Source organism: Poecile atricapillus, chromosome 11 (genome assembly GCF_030490865.1).
Source record: "Poecile atricapillus isolate bPoeAtr1 chromosome 11, bPoeAtr1.hap1, whole genome shotgun sequence".
NCBI lineage: Eukaryota > Metazoa > Chordata > Aves > Passeriformes > Paridae > Poecile > Poecile atricapillus.
In genome coordinates, this window is record NC_081259.1 from 8,503,259 (window position 1) to 8,517,280 (window position 14,022).

The 14,022-nt window shown below is 43.5% G+C and overlaps 1 protein-coding gene across 6 annotated transcripts in view; it reads left to right on the forward strand.

Moving 5' to 3' along the window:
- Positions 1-12,318, forward strand: part of ARNT2 (aryl hydrocarbon receptor nuclear translocator 2) — a 97,477-nt gene extending 85,159 nt beyond the window's left edge. For all 6 annotated transcript variants that reach the window (XM_058847017.1, XM_058847014.1, XM_058847015.1 and 3 more), the window contains 4 exons: positions 41-179; positions 2,609-2,774; positions 5,294-5,430; positions 7,806-12,318. In XM_058847017.1, coding sequence (XP_058703000.1) covers positions 41-179; positions 2,609-2,774; positions 5,294-5,430; positions 7,806-7,904 — 541 coding nt within the window. In that variant the 3' untranslated portion in view covers positions 7,905-12,318. The remainder of the gene's footprint in view (positions 1-40; positions 180-2,608; positions 2,775-5,293; positions 5,431-7,805) is intronic.
- Positions 12,319-14,022: the final 1,704 nt, after the last annotated feature.

Sequence of the window (14,022 nt, forward strand, 5' to 3'; positions counted from 1 at the left end):
ACCCTACAAACGAGGCTTTGTGTCTGTTCTGAACCCTTAGTTCATCTGTGGTGCATGTGCCTGGTGTCAACGACATCCAGTCTTCCTCCTCAACAGGCCAGAACCTGACACAAATATCCCGGCAGCTCAACCAGAGCCAGGTGGCCTGGACAGGAAACCGCCCACCATTTCCAGGACAGGTACTGATTTCAAGTGCTTTATTTTCATGGTCATTGGAGATTTGCACTCTGAGTGCTTTTTACAAGTGTTAGTAAACCCATTTATAATTTCAGTGTAATTAGTGTGTGGTTGGGGTGGAGTTGTGACAGTGTGAGCAGCTGCCCTGTGTGTAACTGCACTTGGTGTGGGATGGTGGCCTTTGAGGTGGCAGCAGCTGCACTGACCCAAACCCCACTGGAAGGTCTTGTCCTGCATTTCTTTTATGTGTGCACTGGATGAAGGAAAAAGGACACATCTTCTGCTTTAGTATTAAGCCTGTGAATTAAATCTTTCTTGGAGCAGGACCTTGCACCCAGCAGTGTTACTCACCTTTACCAGGGTGGGCAGGAGGGGCACGTACAAATCCAGGCATGGACTGAGAGCAGAGGCTGCTCAGCCTGTTGCCCCTCCATTAGCACTGCCCAGTGGAGCTCACACTGTTGTGTGCTGAAGGAAACAGCACATACCTCCATCAGCTGCACTGTGCTTGTCAGTGTTAGCCCAGAAATCACCTCTTGTTCTATGTAACAGTTAAAAAATTGTTTAAAACTCTATTAAAAGACAAATAATACGAAATAATCAAGTTCAATCTTAATAATGCTTCTCTTAATCCCTCCTGAGTTGCCATTGTTTGGCAGGCTGGAATGGTGTGTTGGGGTGGTCACTAAATAAATTTTCAATAAGTGAATTGTTTCCACATTAATCACTGATAATTCCCAGCCCTCAGAGTGTCATGGTTATCTGACACACCTGGTTAATGAAATCCAGTCACAACATTATCTCATTTCTTCAAATGATATGAAAGGTGCTGAAAATGACTAAAACAAATTACTCATCCCTCTTACTGCACAAATTCAGTCCAAGTCAACCGAGTTTGTATGTGAGTGTAAGGAAATTGGAACTATTTCTTCCATCTTAATAAAGTAAAATGGAGCTAAGCCTTGCAAAAGTGACATGCCAAGCTCCCACTTCCATTGTGGAAACCTTCAGAAATGTAAAATTTCTTAGCTTGGAACTGAACTGAAGACTTAATAGCATCTTCCACATATTATATGCCTGTTGGGATCTGTTTTCCTCCCCCAGCTCCCTTGCATTTGCCCAAAAATCATAGAATCATTAAGTTTGGAAAAGACCTTGATGGTCATCAAATCCAACCATTAACCAACTGCTGCCAATTTCACCACTAACCCACATCCCCAGGTGCCAAATTTACACGGCTTTTAAACACCTCCAGGGATGATGACTCAGTCTCTCTTCCCTGGGCAGCCTCTTCCTGTTCTTGACAACACTTTTGGTGATTTTTCCTGCTGAGAAATGATGGGAAGTGGCTCAGTGAGCACTTGTGCCAGCTGCCTCAGTGCCCTTGGGTGGATCCTGCCCAGCCCCTGCACTTGAGTGTGTCTGAGTGGTGTAGCAGGTTTGACCTTTTCCCCTTGGATTGTGGGGGCTTCGTTCTGCTCCCTGTCCCTCTCTTCCAGGGAGGAACAGCTTCCTTTGCATGCATTGATTGCCTGTAACAGTGCACATCACCTTCAGTTTGTTTGTGGGGTTGGTTAGGCAGTGGGTTTTTCTTGGGACTGCTGGACTTACTCATAAGGTGGGAAATGGTTTATAATCAGATTCTGTCTGTGCACCATACATTAGCACATGACTTTGGATGGAACACTTCACTCCCTTTAGTCTCCGTGTAGCAGTTGTACATGTCTCAAAGCAGCCACTGCAGTGTTTAATCATTTGTGTAATGTTCTGGGAGATCCTGTGACAGAGACATTATGTAGGTGAAATGACAGCAAGCTGGATTTTAGTACCTTTGAATTAACTCAGCTGCCCAGTTAAAGCAATGTTAGACTGTTCTCTTCTGCCAGGACTTGGTGATTCACCCTTCTAAGCCTTTTAGAAGGCGAAAGAGCTGCTGCCTGTATTTCATAGGCAGGGAGAGAAAGCAGCTCATTACCTTTGAAACTTCTTTAGCCATTTAGTCCCAAGCACTGGAGCCTCTGGTCATCTGAGACCTTCACATGTCCTGCAAGACATTCAGAGAACTGATTTTACTGTGACCCTGTGAAATCAATACACCTGGAAAATAAAGATGAATTCTTCATACCTGTGGAGTTTAAGATGAATCCTCATAATAGTGGTGAAGGAAATCCTGGTTTTCCAAATAGCTCTGATACCGAGTACGTGTGAGCTAGTCAGAGGAGAGCTGTAAGTGATGGTTTATAGTGTGTTGTATTCCTTCTGCAGCAGTAACCTGGCTTGGACAGAAGTGAAATATGGCTGAGACAGGAGAAACGTGCCTGTTAGCATCCACAGAGTTTGTTTAGTCTTTGTTTTGTGTTGTAAAAAGTGATTCTGCTACGCTGTTCCCCAATAATAAAACCTTTTCTTTCTCTTATGATTAATTTGTCAGCAAATTCCATCTCAGTCTGGCAAGGCTCAGTCATCTCCCTTTGGCATTGGAACAAGTCACACCTACCCAGCTGATCCATCATCATACAGCCCCCTGTCCAGCCCAGCCACCTCTTCTCCAAGTGGGAATGCCTACTCCAGCTTGGCCAACCGGAGTGCAGGCTTTGGTGAGTTTTACATGGTGGCACACAGAAATGTATGTAGTAATTAACCTCTTCAGCATTAACTTCATTAAAAATCTTCCAACATTTAATCAGTAAAAATTTCATTGTTCTTTTGGTGGGTCAGTTATGAAGCCCAGGTGGTGAAAGGGTTTTTTGCTTTCTGCTGCTGAGTAGAGAGGGCAGAACTGACCTGTTCCCTCCATGCTGCATATCCTCCACATCCAACACACTTCAGAATATTGTCATTTTATAGTATGAGGGAACTTTTTTATATTTTCCCAGTAAATGGTGTACTGAAAGATTCAAAATTTACTTATATCACTAGTAACCGTCCTCCCAAATTGTGGTCAGCTGGTTCAATTTATTTTTACTTCTCAGGAGAATACTTAAAAGGCACAAATTTGCATTTTTTTTCCATTTTTTTATTTTCTTCCTCATGGTAGTGTCCTCTTGCACTGAGATTGCATGTTGGAGTTTGGCTGAGAACAGGGTTTATTTTGTATCCCCAGTGCTGCTAACCTAATCGGAGTAGGTACCATGTTTTGAAATGGTTTTCTTTTCCTATTACATGGTAATTTGGTGGCTTTCAGACCGTGACCCAGTGGGTAACCCCTTGGCAAGTTTTCTGCACTCCACCAGAAGAATAATATTCAAGAGTAAAAAACATAATGGAGTCCATGAAAAATGTCACTGGGTGATGGTAATGTGCAATCCCAATAAGCAGGGGTAGCAGTGTGCTAATGTGTGTTGTTTGCTCCCATCCCTGGGGAGCAGGTCTGGCACAGACCTGTGCCTAGGAAAAGAGCATTGAGCTCTTCCCACACTGCTTATTCCTCCCTCCATTTCCACCAGGCATTGTACATTTGTTTATGAGACAGCCTTGTATTTCAGGCTTAAGCTACTTGGCAAGAGCCCTTTCACTTAATGAGAAACATCTCCTGACCTACATCAGTTTGGGTGCTATTAATAACCCAGCCTTCACGGAGACGAGCAGCTTCCACTGCCGGCTGGCCAGAGCTGTTCTGCTGAAAAGAAGCATCATTTGCTTCACTCAGTTAATTTCAATGTGTTGTTCTGAGGGGGGAAACAAACCAAAACAAACTTGCAGCTTGCTTTTAAGGGGTAATTCAGATGAGTTTTATTTTGGCTCTTAAAATGTCTGCAGGGTTTTTAAGTCAGTGGAATTACTGGTAGTAGTAATGTCAGTAAGGGAAGAACTGTAATCATCTGCTTTGGATGTGATAGGAATGCATCACTGCAGCCTGTTTACTTTCCTGTAAAACCTTCCCTTTATCCGTTTTACATGGTTTAGCTGGTAGCCAAAGGTATTGGGCCAAGTATGTGTGTCTGTATTTTCTGAAGTCATGACTGTAAGTAGTGGCTGATTTGCCATGACTGAATCTGGCTGTCAAAGACTTGGCATAGCACAGGTGTGGAAGTTCAGCACAGGAAATTTGGCACCTTTGGCAGAGGATGCTGGTGATCAGGAAGAACCAGACATGCACAGCTTGATCCTCTGCTGTGAGAAACAGGCAGAAATAGCTGGAGCAGTTATAGAGAAAAATATTAACAAGAAAAAAGAGGAAAAAATACTTGGAGGAAAAGCATAAGCCTGGTAGCAAGCTTTCTAAAATGATAATTCTTAGAAGGAGATGCGAATTAATTAATTAACTAATTAATGGAAAAGTATCCAAAAATATTTTAATTCAGTGGCAGTCTGTAGAAATCCAGGGTGAAATGAGTCCTGCTGAAGTGTTATCTGTTAGTGTACTCAAGAAAAATGTATGTGTTGTAGGTAACCAAATTAATGTGTGGCAACATGCTTTTTTTTCTGGTAGACCATTCAGAAGAAATTAATATCCTTGAAATCATAATTTTAAGTGTATTTACAATAAAGCCTTGCTATTTGAGTTACTCTGTCAAATGTAAATGGCCTGAAACTTTCAGGAAAGGATCACCATACTTACAGGATAATAATTTGTTACAAAAACTGCATATTAAATAATTCACTTTTCAGATGTATCACTGGAGGACAAGACAGTCCCGCAGTGCCTGTGTTTAATTAGGCTGTTGTCTGTTGATCATACCCTTTCTACATCTGCTTTAAAAAGTCCTGGAATTCTTAGATGAGCAGCAAACTGTGCACCCACTGCTCTGCAAGAATTCAGTGTTTTGAAGAGAAACAGCATTCAGACGATGAAGTTTGGTTTTTAAGTGAAATGAAAAATACTCCTTATTATTGATTAAAAAACGATGGGGGGATGCTTGAGAATTGTCTTGCAGTGCTTGCTCACGGTGTCACGGTGCGTTTTGCTCTGGGCAGTTGATGGCTGTGCAGCCGTGGCCCTGAGCCTTGCTCTGGGGCTCAGACTCCCTCCAGCTTCCTCCTCCCAGGGCTGCTGTCACTCAGGGCTTTCTCCAAGGCTTCTTTGCAAATCCAGGCACTGATGGGTGCCACCCCAGAGCAAACAGATGTTTTGGAGGAGCTGCTCTCTGACTTCTACCTTTTCTTTCCCATCCAGCTGAAGGTGGCCAGAGCAGTGGGCAGTTCCAGGGGAGACCTTCCGAGGTGTGGTCGCAGTGGCAGAGCCAACACCACAACCAGCAGAGTGGTGACCAGCACTCGCACCCTCAGCCCAACCAGACCGAGGTGTTCCAGGTGAGGAGTGCTCAGGGAGCCCAGAGTCCCTCTGATGACCCCTCAGTTCTGAGTTAGAGCCGTGGCCCTGGAGGAACAGGGTGCAGCAGAGCCTGGAGCACTTCTCTGCGTGCTGCATAGGCCTGCACTGCTCTTAGCTGCCCTTAGCTACGGAGGTGGTTTGGGTTTCTGCCACACAACACCGTCTTTGCTGATGTAAAATGCTGTTTACCCTTCTCTCTGCACCCTGTACTTAGAGCTTTCATCTTTTGCAGAGAACCCATGAAGTATTCATTCCCAAGTGGAATGTCTTTCTTATCCTGGTGCTGGCCTCTGACATCTCAGGTTCAATTAGATATCAATGTCATTCTCTTCGCCAGTTCAAGCAGAAAAGGAGTCTGATCCTGCATAGAAGATAGTGGACCATAATTTTATAAGGTTAAACCCAGTCAGGTATCAGATAGATGGAAAACAATTGTCTTCAGCTACTTAATTAACTATAATTCTGAGTCTTGACTGCAGATAGCAAAGTCCTGCTATAGAGTAGGACTTCATAAGTTGACTAATAACATATCTGTCCTTGTATAACTGGTTTTTAAATGAGATGAAGAAGACAGTTTACAAGAAAACAATGCAGATAAATGCAGGAAAGACAGTTCAAGCCCCAAGCAAGGTTTAGAAGTGGGGCGCCTCCTTGTCTTTTGGAAAGTAAATTCACCTGCAAGACTGGGCTCGTGTGTGGCTGCTCACAAGAACGCTGCAGAAGAGCTGTGAGCATGGGAATATTCCTGTGTGGATGAACCATTGCTTTCACACAAGATCAAACAACAGCACTTCATCTGGAATAAATGCCTGTCTGTGTGCTCTCAGCCCACGGGCCAGGCAAGATTGGTCTGTTGCTTCTCTTTGTGTTAGCAAAGGTTAATCGCTATCCAAGAGCATATTCAGGGTAATACTCCAGTGGAGCTGGTGACAGCATGCTTTGATGGCCAGCACAGACATGGGGCTCCAAGCGCTGTCTTGCTTGTTTCTTAACAAACTTCTCATGAAGTTAGTGGAAAGGAGGACCATGGGATTAAAGGAGAGCTGGGCTTATTAAAGGAGAGCTCTTGGAGTTGAGCATGCCTTTGGAGGGAATTAGGATAACAGCTAGATGGGATAAGAAACTTGGGTGAGTTTAAAGGCCTCCAAGAAGTTGCTTGGATTGTGCCCAAAGTCAGCCCTGGGTTAGCTGGGCTTAAGGAGAGAGGCAAAGTCAAGAGGAGAACTTGCTGGATCTGTGCCTGAGGAGACTTTGCCTCAGAGGCCCCAGCCTTCAGAGATGGAAATGTAGACAGGAGGGAGCAGCTACAGCTTCACTTTGGCTGGGAGAGAATGTGGGAAAACATCAGATAAGTCCAAGTTTTGGTCAGAAAATGAAGGCTGACCCTGGCAGCTCAGACACTGCCAGTTGTGTTCACAGTCTCAGCACATTGACAAGGATGCTGTGAAGATTTCAGATGGATTTTAATCTGTCTTTGGTTTGGAGGAACTTCCCAGTATGCAGCAGCTCCCAGTTCTTTCACAGAGCAGATCCCATGAGCTTTCTTATTTGTTTTTTTGGTTTTGTTTTATTGTGAGGATAACGAGCCATCCCTGGCAAGACTTGGCCTTGTGGTAGGAGCTTGTTATTGTAAGGACTGACAGGAAAAGCAAGCATAAACTCTGGTTTTCCCAGCAAGGGATATCTTTTCCCCGTGGCTTCAGTCACCAGCTGAGAGGAAAGGTTGAGTGTTTTTTGAAGCCTCCTGCAGAGACCTCAATTGGCTCAAGACACATGAGAGCAATTACCACGAAATCCCATTTCTCCTGAGAAGTTCCTGCTAACTCCTCTGCCTCTGTGCATTCATGAAGGCTGCTTGGGCACCTTGTTAGCTGGGGTGAATGTCCAGTCTTGACTGTTCCACAGAGCAGTATTTACCTAGAGAGTGCTGGGAAGGAAGTGAGACTTTGCCCAAACCCATCCTGACACAGCTGGAGCTCCGGTGTGTGAGGTGTTGTATCTTCCCCATGCAGTGAAACCAGAGAGTTTGCTTCTGTCCATATGTAGCTCCTGCTCCAAGGGGAGCTGTTTCAGTCTGGGAGGAGTAGGAGGCAGCTCAAACGTGTTTTACTTCAGAGGAGAAATCCGAAACTTCTGCTCTGCTGAAGTCCCACCTCTTGTTCAGAAACACTCCAGCAAAACATAAGTAACACATAAACCTTAGCCCAGCCCTCTGCACAGGTCTGCCTTTCACCTTAATTATCTAAACTTGGCCTTTCCTGGTTTTACACTGCAAAGATGAGCAGGAAACAGTTTGTGTCTGGATATTGTGTTGGCAAGTGAGACTTGACTTTGATTTTTCCTTATCGTGCAGGACATGCTGCCGATGCCGGGGGATCCGACACAGGGTACTGGCAATTACAACATTGAGGATTTTGCTGACCTGGGCATGTTTCCACCATTTTCCGAGTAGCTTGCGAAGCAGAAATGGAAGTTCTTCTTCTCCAAGGCCATTTCAGTGTAATTTTGGCGCTGCTTTTTCTGTGTTGCATTTCTGTAGAAGCAACTAAACCAGAAGACGCATTTCTCACATTTCAGATAGTGGTGTAGGGCTTGCTCTCTCCTCTTCGGGGTGCGTCAGTGCCAACAGAGGAGCTCCAGCACTTGTTAGTGTTCATTGACAGCTCCATTGTTTTGTTGTTTTTTTGGGTTTTTTTTATTTTATTGTCATCTACCTCAGAGATAAAGATTTTGCTTGTTTTTGAAAAAAAAATCTCTGAGTCTCAAATATTTGAATGTGAATGATACATAATATTTCCTTTGAATGGTAATTTTTCAGTAGATAACAAAGTAACAAAGACTAACAGAAAAGGTAAGGTCATGTCTTGTTACAGTGCCTACCGCTCAATTTCGATGCCTTGCTTTAAGCTTAAGTTTCTGAAAGCAGACACAGTATTCTGTTTTCTTTGATTCTTGTAGGTTTTAGGTCACTTTGAATGTTGAGATTAAGCAACATAATGTAGGCCTCTCTCACCAGAAGATTCAGCTCTGCCTTTTCTAACTTAAACTTGAATGTGTGTACATTTTGGTACTTTATGTATATCTTGTGCTGTATGAAGTGATATCCTGTACTGGTTTCTTTTGCCTTTACAAAGGGTCCATTCTGGAGTGTACTGAAAAGGTTGATGATGTATGTGAAGGATTTGAGTATCGTGGGAGTCTCCATCACTTCACATAGGTGTTCTTACTTTTAATTCAGGTGGTTCTCTATTCAGAACAAACATTTACTTACGTAAGCTATTAGTCTGGTTTTGCACTGAATTGAGGCCTATAACCTTGTACATTTCTCACTGGCTGCTTTAATTATTATTGTTCTTGCTTTCCCAAAAATATTGCCTCTTAAAAAATTACTGTAAACACATCAAGATTGCATTTTCTATATTAGCTGCATTTCTTGTCTGTGAAGTACTTTTTTATACTGTGAAACCTCACATTTTAACAGTGCAAGGTGGTGGCCTGTTACTAGGGAATCATTCAAGCTCATTTGCTGCAAGCATTGAAATGGTTTTGTAGTGTATAATATTTTTAGAGTGAGTTGGTAACAGATACTGATTGGACTATTGTCCACTGCATACACAGTGATAACTTGAATTTTTGCTTGGATTCCCAAGCAAATGCTTCTGTTAAACCCTGTTAATCCTGTTCTGTTAAATATGGGATTTTCAGCTTACCAAGTTTGTTGAGGACTCTCGACTGCTCTGAATGCCATATGCTTTTCCACGGAGGTAAGTTAATCACCTTCCTCTTGGGCAAATCACCTGCCCTGTGTCTTCATCAGAGATGTGGTAGGAATCTTTTTGTTCAGTATTTCATATGCATGATGAGTTACAGAGGTTGGATTGTAAGGATTTTATCCTGCTCATTTCTTCAGGAATCACTCACAAAGCCCCAAGTTCCTGCCTGCAGGTTGTTGATAACCTTTGAGGTTGGGTGTTGGTAGGCAGCCTCTGCAAAGGAGGAGGGGGCAGCTTCCCTCAGCTTTGGACATTCTGGGGCCATCACAGAGCTCAAAAGAGCAGCCCCAGAGCACAGCCCCATCCAGGAGATCTCAGTGTGTGCAGCAATTCTTAGACTTCACAGGATTAAGCTCTGTCTTCTCATAGCCCCTGTCAAATTCTGGGGTGTCTCTGAGTGGGGACACGGTGCACATCACCATATTTCTGGGATTACATCCTGGAGAGCAGGCAGGCCCTGCCCCACAGCCCGCTCTGGCCATGCAGGTTTCAGGTGAGCGTGGCCCAGGGACACAGATGGGGCTGTGCTCATCTGACACTGCTGTCCCAGCCTTCTCCCAGATCAGCATGTGGTGTTCAGTAGCCAGGAAAAGTCCTTCTTACTGTTTCTCTTACTAAACCTGGGACCAATCCCTTACCCTCTGTGCAAATGGGGCTAGGGAGTCTTTTTTTTAGGACAGTTTTGTATATCTCTAGATGTGGTATTAGAGAGGCCTCAGATCTGATCTGCACTTGCCTCACCAAATCACACTGAGAAAAAAAAAATCTCCTATCTCTTCTCCCCCAGAGATCAGGAAAATACCATCTTAATCGAGCAAGCCATGTGCTTACGCACTTTTCTTTTAAATGTGTGGATATTTATTCTCTTGGAGCCATCTCCCTTTCCCCTCACGCTGCTCAAATGAATGACTGCTCATGGAATTGGAGAGGCAAAGCTCTGCTGCCTCTGAGAAAAGTTCACTGGTGTCTTTAAGAGGTGCCTGGATGTTGCACCAGTGATCAGTGCTCAATGTCTGTGCAGGGTTTTGAAAGGGGCTGCTTATGAGCGAGGGAGCAGTAGGTGAGCGGTTTGTGTCTCTGCACAGAAGATGCTTGACATGATTAATGTCAATTCTTCTGAATTTTTTATAAATTTTTTCATAAAGTGAGTAATGAATTCAGCAAAAAAAGTACTGTTCTTCTGTTTTATTTTACCCAACAAACTTCTCTAAGTATATTTATAGTTTATTTTACTTCCTGGATTAAATTTTAAAATAAGGTTTTTAAAATCATCTTCTTTCTCCTGACATCAGCAATGGTAACTTCCTCAGTGTGTTGTGGGTTTTTTACTACTGGAGAAGGCTTCCCGTGTACAGATTTTGGTCGTGCAGTTCAAAGTGCACTGTTAGAAGAAATTTAAGCACATGTCTCTTTTTCTTGTTGTTTTTTTGAAGTCAGTACATCTGAGGGATCAGAGCATGGACTGCTTCTCACCTTGTGGACTCCCTGCTTTTCTGGTTGGGGAAGGTGATGGCTGCTCTGTTCAGGGCAGCCTGATAGTGCCAGTTTGGGTTTTCCCTGTCAGCCGTTTCTCTTGTGCCATCCCAAGCCAGCGCTTTATTCTTGGCATTTCCAGCCTTGCCCTGCTCCTCTCCCATTCCTGGCCATCCCATCTCCCCAGCCCGGGTGGGAGGCCTTGGGCTGCCATTCCAGAGCCAGCAGAGAGGGAGCAGTTACCGAGTTTGGCAACTTTGTGCTTCTGAGCAAGCAGACGCTGCAGGTGAGGCTTTGCTGGTGCTGCCCTGGCCCCGCCGTGTCCATGCCTGCTCCTCCCAAACAGCCCCAGTCCTGTGGCTGACAGAGCTGTGTAGCCTTGGCTGTGCTGTATCTTGTGTTTGGTTACTAAAGCCACTTAACTTATCCTATAGCTGCAGTTATAAGGTGCATTGGGAATGCTGATGTTTTTATTACGTGCTGTCAGTGTAGCTTTGTTGGCACTTTGGCTTCCAATTTCCAGAATTTTGTAGGTGGTGGATTTCTCATTCCTTTTATGTTTTTTTTCTAAGCTGGAAATAAAGCTGTGATTTCTGATCGAACTGTTCCAAACACAGTGTTTCTTGAAACTGAATCTTTTGGGTTTTAAACTAATGGAGCAAGAAACTGCAAATAGTGATGGTCTGGGTGAGTTATTTCAAGAAGCAGACGTGTAGACTGAGACAGTTTTAAATACTAAAATATTTATATTCATTTATTTAGTCAAACAGTCCAAGACTCCATCACATTACTTGTACAAGTGCTACTGGCAGTACCTACAGTGATGCTTTAACCAGATAGCTCCATTTGTAGCTTTGTTGCCTTTTCTTTTCTTTCAAAGTACAGTATGAAACTGTAAATACTTCTTGCAGAACTGCCTTTTTAACTCTTAATTACTTTTGGCACAGTGTTAAATAGTGTTGGATTTACCCAATTGCTATGACATATATTTTTATACATAGGTGTACTCTTTTTTCGAGAATAATACAGCCATTTTGTCATTAATGCCTTATCGGTGTCATACTGCTGTTGCTCTTTGTTTGCAAGGTATCGAGTGGACTAACTTCTAGTTCAGATGTTTTCACTTTTCCTGGCAGTGCTCAAGTTTGGCTTCAGGTGATTTTTGCCAGAGCCCCATTTTTCACAGTTGTTAACTGTGAGAAGAAGAGAATGTGAGCTTGGGGTTGTTGCTGTTAATGGAGCAAAGAAAAGGTGATGGCATCTAATTGTCTTTTAAAGGTCAGTCTTTTCCTACTCTAAACCAGAGTGCATTTCATGAAACTGACAACTGTGGGCACTGATTACTCTGTGTAGATTAATGGTCTTTAAAAAAGAAAGAGGAAGAAGAAAAAAAAAGGAAACAACTCCAAAAATGGGCTTCTGTCATTGTTAGGCACTTGGTTACGTATCTGTTTAAACTCTTCATATTGATGTGAAATTGTGCTGTGGATAAAGTGTATTTTGTACTTTTGAATGTTCTATATTTATGACTAACAAGTACAGAATCAGTTGTGTGTATGTATAACTAATAACTGCCTTTTTAAATTTCATTAAAATAAAAATGTCATGAGCTGTTGTTAATTCCTGTCTTTCTGTAAATAAGTAAAATATGCTGTTGGGAATTGTCAAGTAAGAAATAACCCTCAATTATAAGATCCATGCCAAAAATCAGAAGATGAGGCATTGATCTTTGTCTTTGAAATCTCCTCCAGTTCTGTGTGGTTGGGGACAGGATGTTCCCCTTTTATCTGTCTTGTAAAGGCTGTCCAGAGGGAGCAGGTGAGGAATGATAGTTTGAGAGCTCAACTTTTAAAAGTGCTCCAGAAAAACATTAATTAACAGCCTGCTCTACTGATGATGGTGAGGTGTGTGCAGTAGTGTCTGTATTGTACAGGGTTTCATTAGAACACAATTGGTTTAAAGTTAATTCATGGTCTGGGGCAGTATTTATTCACTCCCTGGGGTGGTATCACAGTGGTTTCCTTGTCTACCTTTTGGTCTCACTGTTCAAAGTTAAAAATTCTTGTATCCTTGCCACAAACATTCTGGTGACCTTTTCAGATTGCCTATGTAAGACACATTTGCCTTTCACTGTGGATTTTCATTGCAGATATATTGTTATTTCTTTGTCTTCTTGATACTTTGTGAGCAGGGTTTACCTTGTTCATAAATCCAAAAAGCTGGTGACTGTGCCATGGCAGGAGCTGAGGGACACCATGCTCCAGGGCCTGCATTCCTGGCACAGGGTAGGTGGTGTTTCCACAGCTCATACTCCATTTATTGGGCTCTGCCAGTGGAGAACAGGTGTGGGCTCTGCTGGGAACGGGACACTGGGATGGGATTAATCAGATGCAGCCAGCAGCCCCCTCTGCTCTGCCCTGCTCACCCCGTGCTCACCCCAGAGACACAGGCTGCTCAGTGAAAATGGGCCTTTTGTGCTGTTTTGCTGTGAAAATTGGGTTTTCAGTGAAGTGATGTTCTGGTATTTTCTCAGGTGCTGGGGGGCATCTTGGATGAGCGGGCACGTGCCAGACCTTGAGCCCCATTTGGAAGTGCAGCCACTTCCATCCTGGCAGCTCTTTGCTGCTTTTCCGGTGCATTTTAATAGGGTCGTAGTTGCTTTTGAAGAACATTATCCAAACTGAAAGGCACACAGAGAATGGGTGTTGCACCCATGCCAAGCAGGGTACAGTCTGGTTGGGCTGTTTTAAGATCCCTCCTAGCACTCCTTTCATGTGGGTCATCATTAGCTGTGCTCTCACGTGCTAAATCAAGAGTCCTTCTGGGCACCGTGGTGACAGCTGGGTGTGGGAGTGCTGGGGGATACTGATTTTGGTGTGGAATCTGGGATTGGAGATGCTGGATGTGGAATGGAGCCAGGTGTTTGGTGACTGATGGTCACTGATGGTCTCAGCAGGACACCGTGGTAGAAATCCATCCGGGCTGTCACGCAGGGAAAAAATGCAGCTGTGGCTCCCTGGGTCACTACACTCACTGTCTTTGCCTCTATCCACTGGCACTAATGAATCAGAACAACAGGTCAAGTCTTCATTATGATGATAGAAACACATTTTTCTTTATTTTTCCATGGGAGCTATTTCTTAGCCACATTTCTGTCAAAATACTGTCATTGTTCAGGAAGTATTACTCATTTAATTTTCCCAGTTTCTCTCCAAGCTGTATATAACAGGGATAGATACAGGATGAATTCTTCCATCCTTTTTTACCAAGTTTCAACATATTCCTGGGTGAAAATACTTGGCAGCATCTTTCTTCAAACTTCAT